Genomic DNA, 23,754 nt, shown 5'->3' on the forward strand with positions numbered 1-23,754 from the left:
CTGGAGTCCTCCTCCTGCCCCAGCTCCTGTCTGGAGTCCTCCTCCTGTCCCAGCTCCTGCCTTCTGCCCCAGGTCTTGCCTGGAGTCCTCCTTCTGTCTGGAGTCCTCCTCCTGCCCCAGCTCCCGCCTGGCTTGCTCCTCCCTGCCCCAATGGCAGCTCCTGCCCATCATCTTCCTCCCTGTCCCAGCCACATCCCCTGCCTCCTTCCCGCTGCCCTCCTCCCTTCTCCAGCTCCTGCCTCCTCGCCCAGTGTCCTCCTTCCTGCCCCAATGGCAGCTCCTTCCTCCCACCCACCATCCTCCTCCCTGCCCCAGCTCCTGCCCGCCGCCCTCCTCCCTGCCCCAGCAGCAGCTCCCAAGTCCCAGATGTACACTGGATCGCTGCCAAGCCCTTAATGACTTCCCTGCCTCTATCTAAACCAGCTCTAAGTGGCAAACGCGAGCGCATTAATCAGCGGCGTGGTTGTTTATAGAGGCAGGGAAGGGAAGAGCTGCCCGAACAATGCGGCAGGAGCCGGGCGCTGGCTGCGCCTGCACAGCCGGGACCAACCATCTTGGAACACCCGCAGTGGGAGCCCCGGAGCTCTTCAAGGCACAGGAACACGCAGGGTGAGCACAAAGGGGGTCAAGCCTCATGTTTTTAAGGGACTAAGGATCATCACAAATTCTCAGATCACGCATGGAGAACTTGTATCGGTGCACGCACACAAACTGCAAAGGTTGATTTACACGAACTTCCAGTATGCCCAAAACACTCTTTTATGATTATTCCCCCTCCTACCTTCCCCAAATACATATCAATGGTGCAGTAAGTGGAGCATGTTTTAAATTTGCTGTTTCAGTTCGTGTCAGGTGCCCATTGGAGCGGTTTGGCCCCTCTGTGCTGCATCTCACAGCCCGTGGCTCTTTAAGGGTTTGGCTGCCTTCTCAGGGTCGCTGCCACTTCACCAGCAAAGCACAATCACTGCTGCTATTCTTGGCTCGAGAACTGCTCCACTGAAGTACTCCTGAAAATAGTTGGGTTTCCTTCTGAAGACATTTTATTCTCTGTTTCTTTGCAATAGTCTCTGAATACTGGTCGGGTTCAACCTCATTTGAGAAACAACAGATGAATAAAAACCAAATCTGCTTGGTTTTGTTTCTATTCAGAAAACTATTTCAAATGCATTCAGGAACTAAGCCTGAAAGTCAATTCTGCAGTAACTTTTTGAAGTAAAAGTATTGTTGTGGTTTATTACAGTCCTTTAACACCAACTACACACATTGAAATTTCCGTTAGTTAAAATATGTCAAAACTGGATGAGAACATCGGATACACTCCCATGTTCCTTGTATTCTTCTTATTAATAATACAAACTTCCTGTAATCAACTTCGATTTATTGAGGTAGGTATTTGTAACGGGCACCTATGAAGGGGACTGTTTTTACCAGTCACGAGTACGCAGAAAGGCAACGAAGAACCCCAAGAAAGGTGAGAGCCTACTAAAAAGTCTGGGAGCAAAATGAAGCACAGCTTCCACTCCAACCCTGCTGGCAGAGCAACGTCTGTTCCCTTCTATGTGTCCCATCTTGGAGCAACTCTGATGAGGTTTATGCTTGATAAATTTGAAATTCATAATTACTGATGCCTGCAGACTAAAAAAAAGGGGATTTCAGGGGTGATGCAGCCCACTCACCTGGTCTAAGGAATTATTCCTGAGACACACTAGGTGACATTAGCCAACTCACCCCAGAAGGCCTCCAGCAATGGAGTCTGCACATTCCCAAGTGCTCTATCTCACTTCTCAAGACAGTTTTCATACCAGCATGTTTTTCCTAATGTCTACCCTTAATCTTCCTTGTTGAAATTTAAGCCTATTATTTCTTATCTGATCCATCACAGACGTACAGAACATATCATTTTCTTCCCTGCAGCAGTCATTTAGGTATCTCTGCATTTATAATTCCAGTTTTCCTTTGGCTCAGGAGCTCCAATTCCTTTACGCTTTGGAAGGTTTTTTTTTCCAAGATCTCTACTCATTCCTGTTGCATTCCTCTGCTTCTTCCAGCTGGTTCACATCCTTCTGAAGGCACAGTACCCCGAACTGGACTCAATATTCAGAGGCCTTATCCCATGTGCCCCATGGGAAGCACTGTCCATATCCCTCAGTGTGTCTGTCCTCTTTTCAACAGTGTGACATCTTAGTCTAGTTCACCCTGTGACCAGATCCATTTCTGCAGCATGATACTCACATACCTGTATTTGGGTACAGAGCTGTTCTGGCCCCAAAAAAGAGCCTTTTTCTTTTCTTTATTTCTTATCCAATTAGGCAATTGTGTCACCACTGTTCCATACTGTTCCTTGCGCTCTTCTCCAGTTGGAATCAATCAAAAATTTAATGCAGGCTGTTGTTTACAGCTGAAAGCCTGACTCAAATATCAGAGAGTACAAATTTGCACTCTTGCTCAAAATGTTCTCATTCTGCCAGTAAGGACCAACAGCTACTCCCTGTCTACACCTTCCTGAGCAGCTGTGACACTTCTTACAATAGCTTCATCTTACTTCCCACTTATTTACACCACCACACATCCAGTACAACAAAGTCTTCTGAGCTACTATCAAAGGCTGCACCAAGCTGGCTTCCAGGACATTTTGCACTGCTGACAGGGAGGTACCCTCCCTGGGCACAACCTGCTCTCCACAGACCCATGTTGACTCTGCAAAGTCTCTCTTGCAAAGTTCTAAATGCACAGAAAAAACGCTTTGGTTATTTTTCTAGGATCGTTCTAGCAATTACTCTGACTGATCTTTCAGTTCCTCATTTCTCACCTTTAAACATCGGTTGTTTTATTTTCTGTTTTCTAGTTCTCATACTCTGAAAGTGATCACATTGCTCCAATCCATCCTCTGTGTAGTCTACTATGAATGTTGTTATTTCCAGATAACTGGAAACTTTATTTCTTAAAGTACTCTTAACTTGCTTGAGCCTTAGTTCTAAGTCAACCACTAGTTTATAGACAAAGGGAAAAGGCATTTAAAATATTCTTGATGCCATCCATCAGTGGTTCTCTCTGCTGAACATCCAACCAGTTTCAGTGGCCTTCCCTCTACTGAACTGACTTGTGAAATGGTTACCTTTTCATTCATTGTTTGTTTTTTTCCTAACAGCAACGAATTTGGGGTTCTCTTTGTTTCTTGTAGTATCATACCTGTTTCCTGAGCTGTACAAGTTCAGCTTTCCAATAATTTCCACATGACCTTACACCCTTTCTGCTCTTCCCAAGGGCCAAACTCTTTTTATTCCCTGGTCAATTATTATTCCCTGGAAAGATAGTTGCTTTCTACCTTTTCCTTCTCCACCGTCAGAGGCATGTCCTGTTACTTGGTCCCTTCACATGCTTTGTCAGAAAACTGCCACCTGCACATTTTAACACCTTGCCAGGCTCTGCCCTGGCCTTTCTTTCCTCACAGACACCTGGGCAGTTCCTGTCCCTGTCTATCACTGCAGCACTGCCCATCCACAGTGAAGCTGGAGGAGGGATGCAGCTCTGGACCTTCTAAACCAAAAGCAGCCACCTTTGAGTCATCAGGCTTTTGCACAGCCCCACTCTTTGAAAGTGAGGACAGCAAAACTACAAAGGCACCTCAGTTATTTATCCTTTCACCCATTTCTATTTTTCCTTCTCCCGGTGAAAAACTCTAATCACTGTCAAAGAGATTTGAAGCAGCAGATTTATTTTGCACGCTCTGCTGCCTGATGTCAGATAACAAACACAATACAGAAAAACTCATTCCAGAGATTAGCTTACTGATGAGTTTTTACCATTATTTTTCATTCATAATGCCCGTATTTGGGCTACACAGAGCTTGCCTCTTCTCTATATTCAAGGTATTATATAGAATCTTTGAAAATTTAGATGGGAGACAAAACCCTCCACAAGCTGAGAATCACATTCCACAACTTTCCCATCACTGCATTTCAGGAAATGTTCATCACTCAGGAGCACATCCAGACAGTACCATGGGCTAGATCCCATTTCCACATAAACTTCTACATTTATGTCCTTGTCTGATGTTTTCATTTCCTTTTGTCTAAATATATACCTGGCTCTAGTGACCTTTGGGAACACTGCCTGATTTCCAGGGACACAAACCAGACAGCAAGCACTACCAAAAGCTAAACAAAGCTAAACACCACGAGAAGACAGAAACATAATCACCTCTTACACCTGAACATCCCTTTACAGCACTAATTATTGGCAAAAAAATAAATCTCCCCATGTTTTTAAACAAATCCCACTAGTAGGAAAACTTTCACACAGCCACTCAGCAGAAATGTGTGTATAGTGAAGAGCTGTAGAGGGACCTGCTCTGCAAATCACGGCCAACACCTCGACAAGTGGTGTAAGAACTGCAAGCTGTGAGGAGCTTCAGTGCAGAATGGCACGGTGTGTTTGCTTCACACAGCCACCTTCCAGGGAAGCAGCATAAACAGCCAATTCCTGTGTTTCCAAACAAAAATCACCAAGCTTGTTCATCCCACACCAGCAGCCATGGGGCACAATGGGGCACATCAGGTATTATGGAGAACATTTTTTTTTTTAAAGTGTATTTTCTATAGAAAGCGTGAAATTATATAGATAGAAAGTGTGCAAACAAGATGAATAAATATTATCTAATCCCTGATTTCTATTTTATAGTGTTTAGTGTTTTAACTATTACATATGAAAAGCTCTGCTTATGGGAGATCCAGAATAAATCAATTTCTATATTTTCTGGTTTTAATTGTGTAACTTTCCAACTAAAAGCAAAAAGACAGTATTGTTTTACCAACAAAGATATGCTGCTAATGGAATTACAGAATATGGGCTCAAAGAGATGAAGTTCAGCAAATCATTTCCATAAAGGGTGTTCTCATGTGCTTTGTTTGTCAAGGCTCAGCCTGTTTGCAATGCCTCCAGGAGAGCAAGCTAAATCTTATTTCAGACTTTTGAAATTAAACTTTATTAATGTATTTCAGAACTGCTCTTGCATGTACCTGCCTTACCTACAGCCATCACAAATCACAGTAAGCAGAACTGTTCAAGCTGAATTGTTCAAACATGGAATTTAGCAGGAAGGTCCTACGACTTTGCTGGATCTGATGAAACAACTGTATGCCAAAGCTTATCAGTGTTTTCCAAGTATATTGACTGGGTTTAGAAGAAATGATATTTCACCCTAAAACCTTTCTCCAATTTTGACTTTACAACAATATAAAATTACCCCATCAGAAGGAATTCTGAAGTAACCCACAGTTAAAGGACTGCATGCCTGGAATGAGTACTGCCAGACATGAATTTAACAGTAAGCAAGACTTTTTAATCTTGCTTCCTAAAAAAGTTATCAAAACCAGAATTAATACAAACATATTATAGGAGTTATCCTGATACACAACTGCACAAAGCAACTTCCAGCCCACAACAATCACTCATGTGCACATATCATGCCATGAGCAGGAATATGCAAACTTCAGCTAAAGAAATCTTCAAACATGAAATAAAACTTCCAGCTCCACAGAAAAGAAAAGCTCAGCACAGAATCTGGCATCAGCACACAAGAGGAAAATAAATCTCTGTAACTGCTGTCCAATTCTCACTTCCCAGAAAGCAACAGACAGAACAAATTAAAAGCCTAACTCTTGAGTTTCCACAATGCTGGTGTGTTTTCTCCTTCCAATTACTCCAGGAATTACTTGCTCTCGTTTCTTTTTAGACTTTGAAAACTTATGATATGGATCTGCTCCACAAAACACACTAGTTGCCAATAAAAAGAAGGACAGAAGTTCCTTCCCAATTCCTGCAGGACATGGTACATTGGTTTGGAGTTGATGGATGGTGGTTCCACATCACTGAATTGCAGGAAAATCAAAGGCATCTTGCAGAAGAACTGATGACTTCTTTTGATCTCTGTTCTTACAATTATCAAACACACAGTGGTTGCCTGGAGACTTCTATACAAACTTCTTGATTTGTAAAGAAACAAAGAAGTCTGTATTTACTTGTTGTTTTTAATCTTCCATGGCAGCTTCCAGAAATTACCTTTTTAATTCTTTTAGATCACGTGGCAAAAGATCCATTCCATTGATTCAACTAATGCTTCACAATAAGGGGAGTTAACTATTCACCATGTTTTTTGGAGCTAGTGACAAAGTGGGAAGAGCAAAAAAGCCCCATTTTTAAAAATAACAAACTTGACTAGATACTGGAATGCTGCTCATAAATTAGAGATACAGCTTCCCTTCGGTGTAATCCTGAAAAGGATTACAGAGGGGGAATGTCAAGAATAAATTTTGTAGCTCAAGGCAGAAGCTCCAGACAAGTAACTATTCTACTCTAAAGTACTCAGAAAACAGTTTCACAATATTTAACCATGAGCAGAAGACTGTTTTCAAGGGATAAGATTTCTAAAGTGTTCCATGCAATTTGAAATGCTTTAATTTCTTCTCTTAATAGTTTATCTAGTTAATGTTTTAGACATTACCTTAAGAGAGAAACAAAAAATCCCTACTCTCACCCACTTCACTGATATTTCCAGGTGATAAACCTGACAAAGAATATATTAGTGGCCATCAATTCCCACTTGCCTTACACTGGCAGAACATCCTTTTTAATTCACAACATTGCAGTTAAGTTCTGATCAGTGTTTTGGATAGTAGATAACAGAGACTGTGCTGATAAGAGAATAAAGAGATAAAATAGTGTGATTTTTAGAGTGAGGAGGCTGGCAATGCTTCTCTAACAGCCTTCCTTGTATCCAGGTAGTTATAAATAGGGCCTGGAAGGAGCGTGGTTGCACAATTACAAATTAACTATGAGGGAATATGAGCCTATAAAAAGAAATGCTACAGACATGAATTTACATCAAGCATCTTCTGGATCCTGGCTCTTTGATTTACACCAGCTCATCCACAGAAAGAAGTTATTATTGTCCATGATGAGCATAAAGAAGCCTCACAGGGAGCCTTGCTTGGGCAGAATCCAGCACAGGCCTAAGGGGCTCTGGTCAGGCAATCAGGGCACCAGAGAGGGAAGGAGCCCTGGGCATGGATTCTTTACTGACTGCCTTTAGTCTTTGAGATGTCTAATAATGGCCAGGAATAATGTCCACTCTCCCAACTGAAGGTGCTCTTCAGGCAGACAAAGTCTTGTTTAGATGTGGATCGGGTACCTACACTGAGTCTTCTGGAAAAGTTAAATTTATTTTGTTCCTTCCCTTCACTTCCCCCAGAGAACCTTTACCTGCAAAGTCTCTTCAGTAAATGAAATACCCAGGGAACCAGAAACAGACATTTAAAGGAAAACAGCTCCTACTGATGCTAAGAGGAGGAAGGCAAAAATCTGCCTTCTGATAAAGCTTTGCTCAGTTGGAATCCTCCTGTTTAAAATTTATTTTCAAACTCACAAAAATGTGATTAGCTTAAATTAAATTTCATGGGAAATTCATGAAAATTCACTTAAATGCAGTATGTTTACAGCATATAGAATCCCCACATTTTTTCTAATGCTAACAATCACTCAGATCCTAACAGCTGAGAAGAAAAGGCTCTGGTCTTTCCTTGATACTCTTCCTACTTCTTTCCTCTTTATGCTCATCAAGGTGAAGACAAAGCCTGTATGAGAGATTGGGTGAGACTGTTGATATATGTATCTCATGGCTACAGAGGTCTCTCAGGAGTGAGATACTCCTCTGCCAGCCTCCCAAAGAAGCCAGGCACACAGCTGTCATCACCATAAACTGAGCTGGACATTTTTTCCTCCTGTAGCCATCTGCAGTCAGTAAATGAACTGATGCTCCACCTGCTGGAAAGAACTACACGAGTTCCAGAATTCAGAGAGTTCTCCCTATGGGGAAGATGCAATCCTTTAAGACTCAAAAAAACCACCTCTTTAGTCAGCAGACAAAAAATTAGCCAAGGATTTAGCTTGCCTAAGATTCTATTCCCTGAACTAAGAACTTTGTGCAGATCTTCTGATGCCTCTGAAAGCTTTTGCCTTTACAGAATAAACAACTCTGACTGTGTACACAAATTGCTTTAGATTAAAACTGCAGGTTTAGATTAGATGTTAGAAAGAAATTCTTCCCTGTGGGGGTTAAAGCACTGGCACACGTTTCCCAGAGGAGCTGTGGCTGCCCCATCCCTGGAAATGTTCAAGGTCAGGTTATCCAGGGCTTGGAGCAACCTGGGCTAGAGGAAGGTGTTCCTGCCCATGGCAGGGAGTGGAACAAGATGAGCTTTAAGATCCCTTCCAACCCAAACCATTCTGTGATTCTGTGATTATAAGTAACACTTTCGCTAAGAGTTTGATCTTGGTTAACTTGTTTGGTGCAATATGGAATATAATATGAAGCTGAAAAGGTGCTGCACTCCTCTTCCTCTCATTTGTACTAGTTTTTACTGTACTCTGAATTTTTCCAATGGCAACAGAAAAGTAGTAAAAGAATAAAAAAACCCAAACTAATTCAACAGTGCAAAACATCTGCTGAAGGTTGCCAGGTTGACAAACTACACCTACATCAGGTTAAAACAGGAATCAGGAAAAGAAGTCTAAAGCCTCAAGGTAGAAATGCATCTGGCAAGATCAAAGTCAGACAGCTCGTACCACACTCTTACAAGTGAAGTTCCTTTATGAATTATGTTATGATTTACAGTGGACTTTGTTTCATGATTTACAGTGTGTTTCTTTAAACTCAAACACAGATGCTTCAGATACATTTATAATGATGCTTGGAAGAAATCCCACACTGACCCTCAGGCAGCCTGAGCCACTTGAGTTGGTCAGTCTGTCTCTACCACATAAATAATGACCAGAGGGGCAGCTCCGATCTCTGCTCTCTGTGACCAGGGACAGGACCCAAGGGAAGGGCTGGAGCTGTGTCAGGGCAGGGTTAGGCTGGATAGCAGGCAAAGGTTCTTCCCCCAGAGGGTGGTTGGGCACTGACCAGGCTCCCCAGAGCAGTGGGCACAGCACCAAGGCTGCCAGAGCTCCAGGAGTGTTTGGACAATGCTCTCAGGGACAGGGGGGGGGCTGTTGGGGTGTCTCATGTAGGGCCAAGAGTTGGACTTGATAATCCCTGTGGGTCTGTTCCAACTCAGGATATGCTATGATTCTAAAGTTCTGAAAATAAAATAATAAACATATACAACACAGAACATCAATCTGACAGTTAATAAACATCTTCAAAAGCAAAAGAAGCCAAAAATGTCAGAATCATCCCTGCTGAACCGGGATTTGCAAGAAAGATGAGGATGCTGCTCTAACTGGTGGGAAGTGACAGCTTTCCATTCCACTAAAGCCAAATACTTGAGAATGCAGAAGTAGAACCTCTTCCCTCCCTAAACCAGGACCATTTTGAGTAAATAAACAATTGTTTTATTTTGTCTATTCAGTTTTGTGTTCCTGGGAAGAAGTTGAATAATATATTCAAATCCATCTTGATAACCACAGAAGCTGTAATTTCTGAGAGATTATTTTCTTATCTAACTAAAACTTCTAAGGACACCACCAAAGAATTTGATGTTGGAGTTCAGCTCAGCAGCAAAAATAGTGAAAGATTCAGTAATGCCCAAAGGGAAAAACTACAGACAGTTCAGATCTGAAGTATGTGATGTTTGACAGCATTTAATGAGTGATAATGAGCAACACTTCAGATCATACAGAAATCACTAATATTCAAGATATCAAAAACCTTCTTATGACTTAGTCCAGATAACTTTTTTAAGCCCAAATAACTATATCAGAACACTCTCTGCCTTCCCTAACACCACACACACACACACACAGAGCAGTGATGGAAAAGGGGATGTGCACCATTTACTGAGTTCATCTCCACTGGAAAACTTATGTGATCTCTAGCATGTAAGAAGGGCAAGTAAGAAGAGAGCTCCTTATTTCCTCATTCATTAGCAGCTTCAGGAAAATAAAGGCAGCTAAGAGACTTACTCCTCCATATCCTGTTTCCAATAGCCAAAGGAAGGTTGGTGTGTCTGATACTCCAGCTGCAAAGCTGCCTCCAGCTCTGGGCCTCCAAATTAACAAGGACATGGAGCTGCTGGAGCAGATCCAGAGGAGGTCACAGAGATGCTACAAGGGCTGGAGTCCCTCTGCTCTGGAGCCAGGCTGGGAGAGCTGGGGGTGTTCAGTTCGGAGAAGAGAAGGTTCCAAGGAGACCTCAGAGCCCCTTCTGGTGCCTAAAGGGGCTCCAAAAGAGCTGGAGAGGGACTGTGGACAAGGGCCTGGAGTGACAGGACAAGGGAGAATGGCTTTTAGCTGAAGGAGGGTAGATTTATATGAGATATAAGGAAGAAATTTTCCACTGTGAGGGTGGTGGGGCCCTGGCACAGGTTCCCAGAGAAGCTGTGGCTGCCCTATCCCTGGAAGTGTCCAAGGCCAGGTTGGATGGGGCTTGGAGCAACCTGGGATAGTGGAAGGTGTCCCTGCCCATGGCAGGAGGTTGGAATTGGATGTTCCCAAAGGTCCCTCCCAACCTAAACCATCCTGTGACTCTCTGATCTGCAAAGGACAGAATGAAGTGGTAGAAAGGCCTAAGACACTCAACTGCTTTTCCCAAAGTATTATTTTCCTAATGTGAAAATAACAATTGAGAGCATGAGTAAGTAAATAAAGGCATAAAAGCAACATAACAGGACATAAGCCAAGTTCCTGTTCCTTATTTACAAATATGCAAAACACTCTTTAAAGAGCATTAAAACCGTCAAAATTACAGATGAAAACTTGGAAACACCTGAATTAACAACACTTCTGTAAGAATGACCACTAAATAAATATTTAGATAAACATTTAGATTCATATCAGAGAAAGAGGGGAAGAGGGAAAACCAAACAAACTGAAGGAAGACCCCACAGCTCCAAGCACCTGAATAAGCAAGAAAACCTTTCAGAAGCGGATGTTAGAAACAACGTATCCCCTAAGAAGATGAGCAGCAGCACACGCTTTGCTTCAAAACCTCTGCGGTTTTAAGATGACCCTTAACATTCTTTATGGTTTGAAGCTGGTTCCCTGCCAAGTCTCCAAACCTTACCACCAGAAGTCCCTCCCCCCCCTCCAAACCTCAGGGAGAAGAGGGAGAAAAACAACCAGCTAAGAAAACCCAAAACGAGAGAGACAGCTAAAGTGATATATATAAATATATTTACACTTATGTTATAATTGAAATATATACAATTTAAAATATATACAATTTCACAAGGGAAGGGGAAGGGGGAAGGGAAAAGGGAACAAAACCAAAATAAAATAATGTATATATATATATCTCCCAATCAGTAGCCCGAGATCTAGTAACTAAAGAGTTGGCAAAGAAAATATCCCACCACTCTCCTTGGGACAACCGAGAGTCGCTCTGGGACGATCGCCGGCAACCTCCGCCTCCCAAGGTCGACAAGGCCTCACCAGGCCTCGCTCCCCAACACGACAGACTCAACAGCAGGGAACCTGCACCTCCAAGCTGCCGGAAGGAAAGAGAGCGAAGGCCTCTCCTCCTTTCTTCTTAGAATCTGGCTTACGTAAAAATCGTAGGGAATACTGGGTAAATCTGGACCCTTCCTTGGTTACAAACAGGTCACCAAGGAAGGCCTAGCCCAAACCACCACATTTTTACACCACCTGTGCCAGCAGCCGGGTTTGGAGAGCCTTACCTGGTTGGGTCTTACTGGGATGATGCTGTCCACCCGCTCCCTGCTGCGGAGGAGGACTGGCCCCCGCTGGCGCAGTGCCCGGCGCGGGGCTGGTGCCGCTCAGAGTCCCGGTGGGCAGTGGCTGCCCCCGCTTTAGGAGCTGCTTCTGTTCTTGCTGGCGGAAGCGTGGAGGCACCTCTCGGGGCAGGTATCGGGACGCAGCCGGCTGCTGCCCGTTGGCAGACGCGCGCTTGCCATTGCTGCTGTTGGTAATAGTGCTGGTGGAAGTACTGGTACCGGTACCGGCAGGTTGGGGCTGGCTTAAACTGGTCTTAATAGGTTCTGGCACTGCATTTTAAAAAAAAAAAATAAATAAAAATAAAAATTAATTGTTTTAGTATCAGAGAGGTTGTGGGTTTTTTTACTGTACATGAGCAAATGGATAACATTTCTTAGTCCCGCAGTTGGTAAAACGTGTTTTCTGCTTAAGCAAAATGTGGCCCAGGACAGTATTTGAACCTTTTATTCCTTACTGCAGCACATCCTCCCTCCTGCTTTAAACCACACAGAGGACAAGAGAGAGCTGTGACAATTCAGCATTGAACAGGAGGGTCAGTTAAGCTGCACCCACCTAAAGCCCCCGCTGCCTTTTCAGTTCAGCAGTTTTGCAGGTTCGGATGCGAGCTTGCCAATATTAACATCAAACCCCATGGCCTACAGCCACGAAAACAAACATTTTCAGGTTTCTAATGAGCTCCCAAAACCAAGTTAAAATACCTGATACACCAGCTTATTCAACACTCACACAAACTTAATTTTCCTGTGGTCTTTATACAAACCTTCACATCAAGCACTCCAGGACACCCCAGGTGTACATCTGATACGCCCCACGCTGACCCTGCCTGCAAAAAACCAGCCAGGCCACCCTGGAAAACTGATCAACTTCCACAGCAGCAGCAGTGAGCAGGCACCAGGGGAATGCTGAGGGTGGTCAAAGCAAGCAGGGACTTGGCCAAGCAAAAATATGCCAAGTTTGACAGAACCATCAACATTCTGCTTCTCCAAACTGTTTATTTTGGAAGCCTAAACAACTTCACCTATGCTTATGTCTGTGACAAAGAAGGAACTCTGAATATAAAAAAAAAAAAATTGAAGCACTAGTAATACCTGAAAAGCAGAGATTAAACCTTCACTCCCTTTTCAAAATGTATCACCAGCTTTGGAAACAGTTTATCCATACTCTGACAATTAAAAAAGTAGTTTAAAAGTGTGATGGAATGCAGAGTAATTATTTTCAAATATCAAATCTGCATATTCAACATGTACGTGAAAACTATTCTGTTTCCACAACATAAATAAATCTGTTGTCCACATGACAGAAAATATGACTTAATTTTAATGGGTGCTTTGTAACTCCTCCTCCTATTGCTATTACTGTTACAGAAATGTAAGCATTTACCTACTAAAATCATCATTATCACAAAGATGCAAACATTTAGAAACACAGAGACCTGAAATACTCAGTCCTTCTGCAAAGGATGAAGCTGCGACTCCTTTACCACAGGATTCACCAAGAGCATTCCAGATGCAGCTGATGGACCAAAAATAATGCACCCTTCCAGCAAGGAAGGTTCTCCAGGGCTGACAGACCAGGCACACAAACCCTTGTGCCAACAGATGAGAAGGAATGCCAGGGAAGAGGAGGGAAAGGACAAGAGAATGGAAGCCACTAACTGGCACGATGCCAGCGGAGTCGGGATTTGTCTGGCCCTGAGATTTCATAAGGAATAACAATTAATTGGAAACATATTTCAGAGAGCAAGGCAGGCTGCTTTTTAAAAAGCATTATACTCTCCGTACTGTGTATATATAAATCACATCTGATACTTCCAAATAGGTGTGCATATACAGATATATATAAACCCCATCACTAATGCAAGTCATAGAATACACATTTTCCACTTTAATGTAAATTCACAAAGCTGTTTGATCAAAAAGGTGTGGCCAGAGAAACCCAATTTCAGTGTTAGAGACAATGTTTCCCTCTGTATATCTGAATCCCAGATGAGAGAAAAGAACAAAGAAAATCAAAATATCACTGTATTTTAGAAAAAAAAATATTTCTGTGTATATGTTTTTCTCTAATCAATAGAGAAAAGCATATTTTATTTTGTACATCAAAAATCTTTTTAAAAGAGTAGTTAAATGAAAGCTCTTGCAAGAATAGTGTGTCTACAAATCATGGCAGCTGGCAAATAACCATTTAATTACACCACTGACAAGGAATAAAGCAAAAAGAGTGAACAACATCACAGTAATGGGCTTGAGCTCCAAATTCCACCTTCGTACCGGGCTAGAATTTAGACTTCAAATACAGCAATAACATTTGGCAAATATATGTTACAAAGACAATATGACTGTATTCTATAGTCATCCTCAGCAATGCTTAAACAGCAATTTTCAGTTGATATGCACTGTGAGAAATACCAACTGTGACTGTTCGAAGTGTCTGCCCTGCACGTCTCATGATATTTGCTCCAACAACACCTTTTTAAACCCTCTGGCCACTCTCCTTCCCAAAAGGCTACATTCCAAGACGAGGGCTGTCCCTTGCAGAACACACAGTGCACAAAGGCACATTTCAGCTCACTGCAGGGCACAAAAGCAGAGCAGAGGGAGCCTCTCCCAGGCAGTGCCTCAGTCAGCGGAGCTGCCCCAGCACTGATGCTCCGTGAGCTCTGCGTTTAATCAGCCCCAAGGGCCGACCTGCCAATCCATGGAGAGCCCTTTCCAGCCCCGGAGGAGCAGCCTGTCCACCCTTTCACCTGAAAGTAATCCACTGTCACAGCTAATGGCATGTGGGCAGCTGTGGGGAATCCAGGAATTAACATGGAGCCTTTACAGCTAAATTTGCCTGAATGTTAAAACTGTTGTTTAAAATGTATGGGGGAATGGATTTGATACTGAGTGATTTAAGAGCTGAAGCAAAAACATTTAAGCAGAAAGCCTCTTGCAAAAATACAATTAAAGGCATAAAATAAAAGCCTTGAGATTGCTCTCTCTTAAGATGTTTGTGATTGGTATCTGCTTACTCTCCATTCCGAGCTGTACATACACTAAACAATGAGCTTCCCTGTAATAATTATCAGTACTTAATGGTATCTAAACTTCTTAATCCAATTTCACCCAAACAAATCCAATAATTACTCCATATGCTTTTTGATGATTACAATCTCGGGAATCCCAACTGCATAAAAAAGTGTTACGAGCAATTGTAGGTGGATTTTATTAATATAATGAATAGGATCAGTCTAACAGATTTCAATTACAACAATAGCTTTTAAGTACATTTCTATGACATAAGGAAAGAACATGCATAAATGAAAGAAACTGGTTAAGCCACATAATACTGATTTATGGCAGCTTTTTCCTTTCATTCACCTCATTAACATTTCTCTATATTTCAGAATCCCCCACTCCAGCCCTATAAAACTTGCATTTCTAAAGCCTTCGAGTACCAGACATTCCAGAAGAGAAACAGTTAAACCCAGAAATGCATTCTTGGCTGCTACTGTGACAGGATTTATTTACAGCTTCTATTAAACACAGCAGCTCCATTACAAAGTGCTGGATGTGAGGAGAATTTTTGATTATACAATGCCAATGCCTCACTGCGTTAAACATATCATGCCAGTGTATTATTTTTTTTTTTCCTTCAGCAATTCGTTCAGGTCATTGTTTGATGGGTTTATGAATTCATTACAGGAAACAGATGGATCCCATAATTCAGAGCTATTCTCCCAGCCAATCATATGGGCAATTTTTTTTCCTCATCTTGCTCCCCCCTCCAAATCAACCTTAATGAAGCCACTTCCTCCATGGCCAATTCCCTGCACATACACACTGCAGCGACAAGGCTGCTGCTTGAAGCACCCTCCAAACACTAAAGGCTTTCAAAATAAAGCTGAACAGGAGCACACTCACACAGACACCCCCTCTGAGGTCACACCGAGCGCCAGGAACTTACCCAAGTCGGGCGAAGGCAGCCACGAAACACAGGATTATAGTGGCCAAAAATAGACATCCTCATTAGCAAGAAATCCGTTTTTATTTGCTGACAAAAGTCTCTTTCGGAAAAAAATTGTCGCCCCCCCCCCCCCCCTCCAACCTACTTTCAAAGGCTGAATTTTCATTTAACAAATTACCTCCTTTGTCTCCTAAGCGCTGGGATTTGTTATCCACAGTGACATCTACTGGTAACAGCAAAGGTGCTCAGAAACTATGGCATAAAAGCTGACTTTAATGTTTTTATACAAAAATTGGTAATTCTCTGTCTGTATCATCCCTTCTCCCAAGCTCACAAACTTCTCCTGAAAAGCACCTGCAGAAAATTTACAGTCTAAAGACAAGAGAAACCCAAAAACTCGTTTTCCACAGTACTCAGAATGGCTTTTATAATGTAACCAGAAGCTGCTGTTCGACATCAAAGCCCACTTTCAGGGATAAAAGTAAAAATACATGTGTTATTGTGGCTTTAGAACTTTATCACCATTTATGTAAAGAAATTACTCCGTTTTATTGGATAAATGATATTGTCAGGAATTAGTACAGTCAGAAGAAATAAAGTCTTTACCTGGTTTACCTTCATTTCCCCCTTACTTTGACCTCCCAGCTGACCACAGTGCATCTTCTCCTGCTTTCTCTTCCACAGGTTTCCTCTCCACTTCCTTCTCTTGACTTTTGCAATGTTTCCTTCCTCCTTCCTTAGCCTTTCATCATCACAGTTCTAAAACCTCTTCTACAACCCACCTCTCCTGACAGACTTCTCACTTCTACCAAGTTGGACCTTCTACACAGAACTTGAATTTTATTTTGCCAGGAAATTTGAAGTCAGACTAGGAATTAACAGGAAGCTGTGAAGTTCATGGAAAACCTCTAAATCACTTATTAGGATTTCTCAACTACCTTCAACAAGAGGTTTCACCCTCTTAACTGTTGGCTTTATGCAAAGGTCTGAAATAGAGAAAAACTGAGGACTTCATCCACCACCCACCTCTGTTTTGGCTCCAGAGCCATATATCCACAAATCCAGCAGACCCTGACTCCTACCCTGACACTCATTTGTTCCTCCCTCCCCTCAGACCCCATCATCTGCTTCAGTTCAAACAAGTTCTGCCTCTTTTCTCACATTTCCCACCCATGTCCCACCACTGAAAGCTCTCTCTATATAACTTAACTATGTCATGGTTTCTGAAATGACATTTGTACTTGATATTGTCATAAGTAAATTGGGGAAATGTGAGTAAAATGTAAAATTGGTTGAAATGTTCCCTGGGAGAATCAATGGTTTGCTGTCAAAACAGCAGTGTGTTTCAGAACAGATTCCATGGGGACTGGAGCCGAGCCTACACTGTTCAATATTTTCGTTAACAAGTGGATGAGGGACTGGAGGATATCCTTATTAAACCTGCAAATGACACCAAGAGGGGGGAAAGAAGATGGGGGTGGTCAGATCACTGTGTGATGGGATCAGAACTGAGCAACGATGAGCTGGAGAAGTGATGTGACAAAACACTGCAATTGAATAAGAGAAGTCACATTATCAGGCACGAAGAATTAAATGTAGAACAGCAAACTCACCCCACAGCAGTTCTGCAGAAAAAGAAGCAATGCTTTAGCAGATCACAATCCAAAGAGAAGTAAAAGATCAATCAAAAAGACTGTAAGAAGCCAAGTGTTGTAATGGGATAAATACCCAGCTCTGAGGCTCAGAGTAACCCATCTACTTCAGCCTGGTATCATAAAGCCTTCCCTACAGCCCTGTCTGTACCCATCTCCCTTCAAGGAAGAGCTGAACTACCTGGAAAGAGTACAAAGGACACAGGAATCTGGAAATGGGAACTACCACAGCAGACAGAGACAAGGAAGATGTTCAGTCTAGAAGACACTGGGTACACATAGCAAGAAAAAAAGAGAAAAAAAAAACACAAAGGGAAAGGAGGAAATAATTTGCTCCATCCCACAGTGAATAAGACAGGACTTGCTGGGTTTAAACAGCAGTCAGGGAGATTTAGATTTACATTTCTAACAATAAGGATGATTAGGGATTATCTGTAGACATGATAAGGTTTGGTGATCTTGTCTCAGGGCAAGAGGATGGAGTAGATGACCTCTCAAGAACCTTAAGAGTATCATTTTCTACCACCCTACATGTCAAATGGAGCTCCAAATCCATCTTACTCAGTTCTCCTTCCCTCAGTCATGACAAAGAGATCATTTTTCTCCCAGGTTGATAGTCTCAGCACTCCCTCCAGCTTCAGCTGGTTTTTAAATAAGTTTCAGATGTGGTCTTTCTTCACCAACCCCACCTGTCCAGACCCTCCCCATCTCGTTCTTGATTAATGTCAAGTTGGAATTGTATCAATCCTGAGTGACATTTTATCCCTTCACCACAACAGCGATTCCTCTGTGCAAGCCCAGCACAGCCCACCCTGAGCAGAACTTCTGAGCAGCAAAGAGTCCAACTCTATTGACACAACTCTGTATTCACAAATTTAACTTAAGAGGTAGAGAAGCTCCTAATAAAAACACAGATCCTTGCACGCTTCAGAGCTCAGACACGAAATTTCGTTTCCCTTTCTGGAACAGCATCTACATTTTTTTTCTTTCAAATCTGTCAGCGGAGAGGGTGACAAATACTTCTTTTGAGAGAAAGACACAAAACCTGTTTTGGGTGACTCAACACGTATTTTTAAAAGTTTTCTTCAATCCCATTCTACATTATTCAGGTTGGTTTCACATGCAGCAGTCTTGTGACGAATATTTACACTTTTAACAGCTTTAATATTTTCCTCGCTGCTTTCCTCCATGTTAGCACTGATTATAATTTTAATTTCAAATTCACAATTAATTAGCTGTGCCATTAAAAATGGTACAGCTAATTAGGTTGATAGGTTGTCATCAACAATAGATTGATAATCCAAAGCAAATATGATGCTCTTCCACTGCAAGCCAAGCTCTCTCATGTTTATTGAAGGCTCTGAGTGCACACACATGGGGTTTGCCGTCATCTAATTGATGAACAGGAATTGGATCATATACATGAGGCCTCAAACTCGGCAGTCCAAGCTAGGAATCAGGATTCTGGGTAATGGAACAGTTAGATTAGCATAGCTGCATTCCTTCAGGACGTGAACTGATAACAGATGGTAACTTTCAAGACTTAACAATTCATCTGTTTTCTTTCAAGCGATAGTTCTCCAACGTGAAGGGATGTGAAGGCGCCTTTATGAATTCATGTAACTCAAATACCAGCATTAATCATGTACATCTCTCCACACACAGGCTCGTCCAAATACTCACCCCTTGTAAAGCAACAAATAAATAAATGAATACATTCAGCTAAAAGCTGCTCCCTAAACTACATCTGTCCTGAAGCCTCTGACATCTCAGCACAGGCGTATTTCCTTTAACATGTCATCACACATTTAACTTCGAACTCAAGGCTCCCTGTAAACTCAATTCCCACCCCCAGAGCATGACAATGCATTGACATTAGAAAGCCACCTTGTCTATTATAAAAGGAAAATAATGAAGCTATTAGAAGTTTTTAATCACTTGTATTAATAACATTAAGAAACAACAGCACTAAGAACTGTGTAAAAAGGACGGGAGGGAGATAAGAGTCACTGCTGAGACAAATGAGCTTGTGCAGGAAATTACTACTGTAAAATTTAAGTGAGAGGGCAGCTCTGAATGAAGACAGGGATTCTCAGCAAGCACTTAGAAACGTCTGCAGAGTCTTTTCAGGTGTCTGATATAAGACTTTCCTATAAAGAGTGCTCAGGCCTCTTCAGAGAGAGTGAATTCACATCTTGTATTCCCTCCCAGAGTATTTAGAAATATCTGAACTCCACTAATTTTACAGAGACTCACCAGGGAAAAAGTTCTGTCCCACCAACAGGACATGAGAACCCCACAAACACAATGCCAACAGTTCAGTCACACAGTAAAGGATCACAGCATTTACATGTCAGGAGCCAGTCACAGGCATGTGCTCCCTCCTTCACCTCTGCTCTCACCCTCCAAACCCTTCCTCAGTGATGCTCCAGGCAGTGAAGCCCATCAGTATCTACACAATAAAGGAGTCAGAGAAGACATGAAACAGCTTAAAGTTAAATTATCCAAAACCAACACTATCATCACCGCAAGTACTAGTGGGAAAATTCAAGCATATAATAACAGATTAAGTAACTTCATACAGAGCCACAGAAGAGGTCTGGGCAGAACCAGGAACTGAATCCTTCAATTTTAAGCTGACTGTGTGCATTTAATCTCATTAGATAATGTTTTACACACAGTTTTCATATGAAAAAGAATTTTTTTACAAAAACAAATTCACAAATGGTGCAGCCATCACAGTGGATATGTTCCTTTTTCTTCCTTCCACAGATCAGTTCCAGGCATGGACTGAACAGTAAATATTCTTTACAACAGAAATCCAGTCATTAAACCGTTCACATCGACAGATAAATACAAAAATTCACAGTACATTCATAAGTAATTGAAAATTGGGATAATCTCAGTATCCATTGGTTCACTGTATACAAGAGCCTGAAATGTCCTTCAAACCTTAAACACTGATGGATCTACAGGAACAGCCCACTCTTCAGCTGGGGCTCGAGGAGAGTTAATCACAGTGTAAATGCTTCCACTTTCATAAACATACGTGGTTGGGAAGTGTACAGAGATCCCTCTGTATAACCACCATTTCCATCCTGGATTGTTGCTAAAGAAATCTGTTCAGCAGCACACCGATTGTATCACATCTGGAATATGTGCTGTACCTGTGGTCTCTGCACCCAAGGAGTTGCAGGGTCTCCCAGAGTACAGTCAGCACTTGGCATCCCACCCAGGATAACTGGGAATACTAAGCACTCGTGCTGCCTCAGGTACAAACTCTTTTTCCATTTTGACATTTGAGCCAGGAAAAAGATAAGGACTCCAGCTGGTTTTTTGGGTTTTTTTGGTTTTTTTTTTTGAATGCCTGGAAATTGCCACTGCGTGTTTATGGATCAATGTCTTAACATGTGGACAGAGGGATCAATGTGTCCAGGACACATCTGACCTACTGGGTGTGCAGGCAGCTGGCACGTGTGCCCAAGATCAATGCCCCGGGAACGCCTCAGGCCTGGAGAGTGGATACACACCACTGCACCACGCTGGGGCCAGCAGCCTGGACACATCACAGTCGCTATACAAATGCACATTTTCCTTCTGGAAACCAGAAATGCAGCTTCTCCAGGCATTGTGTTTATGTTCTGGGGTGGATGCAGGGCAAGCAGGCTGTTATTTAACTCCTCTCAGACGTGCCTAGGAAAGCGCGGTGTCGACCGCTCGCAGACGACGAGTCTGCTGGTGGGGCATGAAGTGTAATGTTTACTGACACTAGCTGTGCTGCTGGAATCATGGCACTGGGCACACATGTCACACTGACTACAGTCCTGTGTAAACACAAAGCCTCGGCTCTCCTGTCGTGTACATTTATGGTACCAAGTGAATGTTTTAGGTGGAATCTTAAAATAGTAACGATTTTGTGGGCAACCACTGAAAGGCCTCTGTAGTTCTGGCATAACCCTTCCAGTTTTCACATTGTATCTCAGAAGAAGACTTAATATGTTTATACTACAGCTTTAAAGATAGTGATCTCAGCAATCATTTTAAATCAGTCAGCATGAAAAACTGAAGCTGAGCCAACACAGTGCCCAGCATGGACCAGCCCCCCCACTCCTGGGCAGTGTGGATATATTCCAAGATTCAGGTAGCATCACCCCAAGAAACCACACATGGAGCCAACTCCATGAAAGCTAAACTTGAAATATTTTGGCCTTAGATGTCAAAGTCTGGATCCTTATTGGGATAACTAGAGATCATTTGTATTTCACAAAATTATTCTGAGAATCGATGCTTTGAGCAAGGTAGGTTCTTGAAAACATGTAAAAAACCAGACAGACATCATTACCAATTTAGGAGGGTGTACTTAAAGGAAAATTCACAGATTTTCAATCATAAAAACCTGTTTGGGGTTCTACATCCTACTTTGGATGCAGTTCCCACTACTGCAAAGACAAGCAGTCCCATGGAAATGTCATTTTTCTGCCTCAGAAATGAGCAGCTGTGAAAAACCTGAAGCTCAAAATGAGGAACAATCCCTTACTCGGGTAAACCCAATTAAATTAAAGTTGTGCTCTAGAGATTAAAAAAAAAAAAAATCAAACAAGTTTTTAAGTCTGCATATATATCTTGGGGGGGTTGGTGGAAGAAAATACACTGAACTTTAAAATTCTATTTCAATTCTTTTAATGCTTGCTCTTAAATCTAAGCATGACATGTCATATGCAATAGTGTTTTTCTGAACGAGCTTCTCAATGACGGCCTATTTATTGGAAGGTTTTTCTTTTGAACTAAGAGTTTGTCTACCTGACAGCCAAACCTGCAGAATCTGAAGCAAAGCCTTCATTTCAGATTCAACACCAAATCTGAAGCAAACTCTTCATTAATTCAGCTAAAGCTGAACAGACTTTTTATGTCTCCAGTGCTATCGTGCATTAAATCCTGTTTTTTATATGTGGCATTAAGTTATTCAGAAACATGAAGAAAGCAGTCCTAGCAGTTTAGAGAGCTTCTCCTATTCTGATTCTTCAGGAAAATTTCCTTAATGGAACCAAACTAAAATTCAACGGGGATTTAGCAATCATTTCACTGCAGCTGAGATGAAGCCAAGAAAGACCAAACACCAAACCGAGTTCGGTTTGTTTTGCCCATTCTGACCCCACCCCTTTGGTGAGCGGGGCAGAGCTGCACAGGGCTGGCAATTCCCGAGGAAGCTCTTCCCAGGATTCCAACACCTGCCCATGTTTCCAGGCCGGTGTCAGGCGGGGTTGTTGTCGCAGTGACAGCTCTGGTGATCTGTCACCATAGCAACTTTCACCAAGAACTCACAATGCACCCAAACGAACTCCGAGCTAAATTAACTTATTGCATGTCACCAGTGAGAAATGACTGTTCAGAGGTAATTTTCTGTACTAATATGTAATAGAGTTAACTCTCTAAATTGAATTAAATTAATTAAATGCCACTCCCAGTAAATCAGATTCTATTACATGAATGTTAAAAGAAATTAAAGATGTTTTAATAAAGATTACTAATAATAACTTAATATTATTACTTCATTTTAATTCAAAAATTCTGCTCAGTTTATTTTAGACACATGTCTTCCCCTCACTAGGAAGGAATATCTAATTACTCCACATGCATTACACACAGTTACTTCATAGAAATGTGCTTAGACTGAGCTAAAAGAAGTAACACCAGCATTTTAAGGAGAAATACAGCTTGGCTTAATATGTGTCATCCTAAAATTCTTTCTTTACAAATACTTTGGGTAAATTCCCACATCTTCAATGACTGTGTCCAGCTTACAAAGAGTTTTATTTCTGTTTTTTGCAGAAAGAAAGGAAAATGTTTTACAGTAAGTCCAACTGCAAACAAAGAGGAAAACACCACGTCTGTCTAGGCAGGGTACAAAAATAAGAGCTCTTTAATGGCTTTACAGATCTACTAAAAAAAGCATTAGTAAGTTCGATTTTTTTAAAGTAGTTTCTTGCATGTTGGGAGTAGGATAGCCAGGGGAGGCAAATCCAAGATGCTCCCAGTTCCTCACATAAATAAGAAGTTATTGTAGCTGCCAGCTGATGGTGTTAATGCTGTCCCCACCACCCTGACTTTAACTTGTATTACAGACTCATCAAGACACTTCAGGCAAAAATGGGCCCTATCCACCATTAATCACTTTTCAGAAATCCAGCCCACATTACTTCTTTAGTTTCCAGAAGGAAACTCCGTTTGTGCTGAGAAGGGAGCTGGTGACAGCAGAGGGAGCACACGGCACTGCCACAGCTGCCACCGGCCACAATGACGTCAGTTCTGTGAACACCCAGAGGAAAGGCAGCACTTCCATCAAAATAATACAGCAAATAAGGATTAAAACATCTCAAGCAAATGTGAAAAGCAAGGGTGCATTAACACAGCGACAACCCCT

At 42.0% G+C, this 23,754-nt stretch overlaps 1 protein-coding gene across 1 annotated transcript in view; it reads right to left on the reverse strand.

Annotated features, from left to right (window-relative positions):
• TNRC6C (trinucleotide repeat containing 6C) overlaps positions 1 to 23,754 on the reverse strand; it is a 99,681-nt gene that overhangs the window by 44,751 nt on the left and 31,176 nt on the right. Inside the window, 1 exon segment of the mRNA XM_027654328.1 lies at positions 11,676 to 12,002. Coding sequence (XP_027510129.1) covers positions 11,676 to 12,002 — 327 coding nt within the window.

This window comes from Corapipo altera, unplaced genomic scaffold (genome assembly GCF_003945725.1).
Source record: "Corapipo altera isolate COAL_440 unplaced genomic scaffold, ASM394572v1 343, whole genome shotgun sequence".
In the NCBI taxonomy this organism is placed as follows: domain Eukaryota; kingdom Metazoa; phylum Chordata; class Aves; order Passeriformes; family Pipridae; genus Corapipo; species Corapipo altera.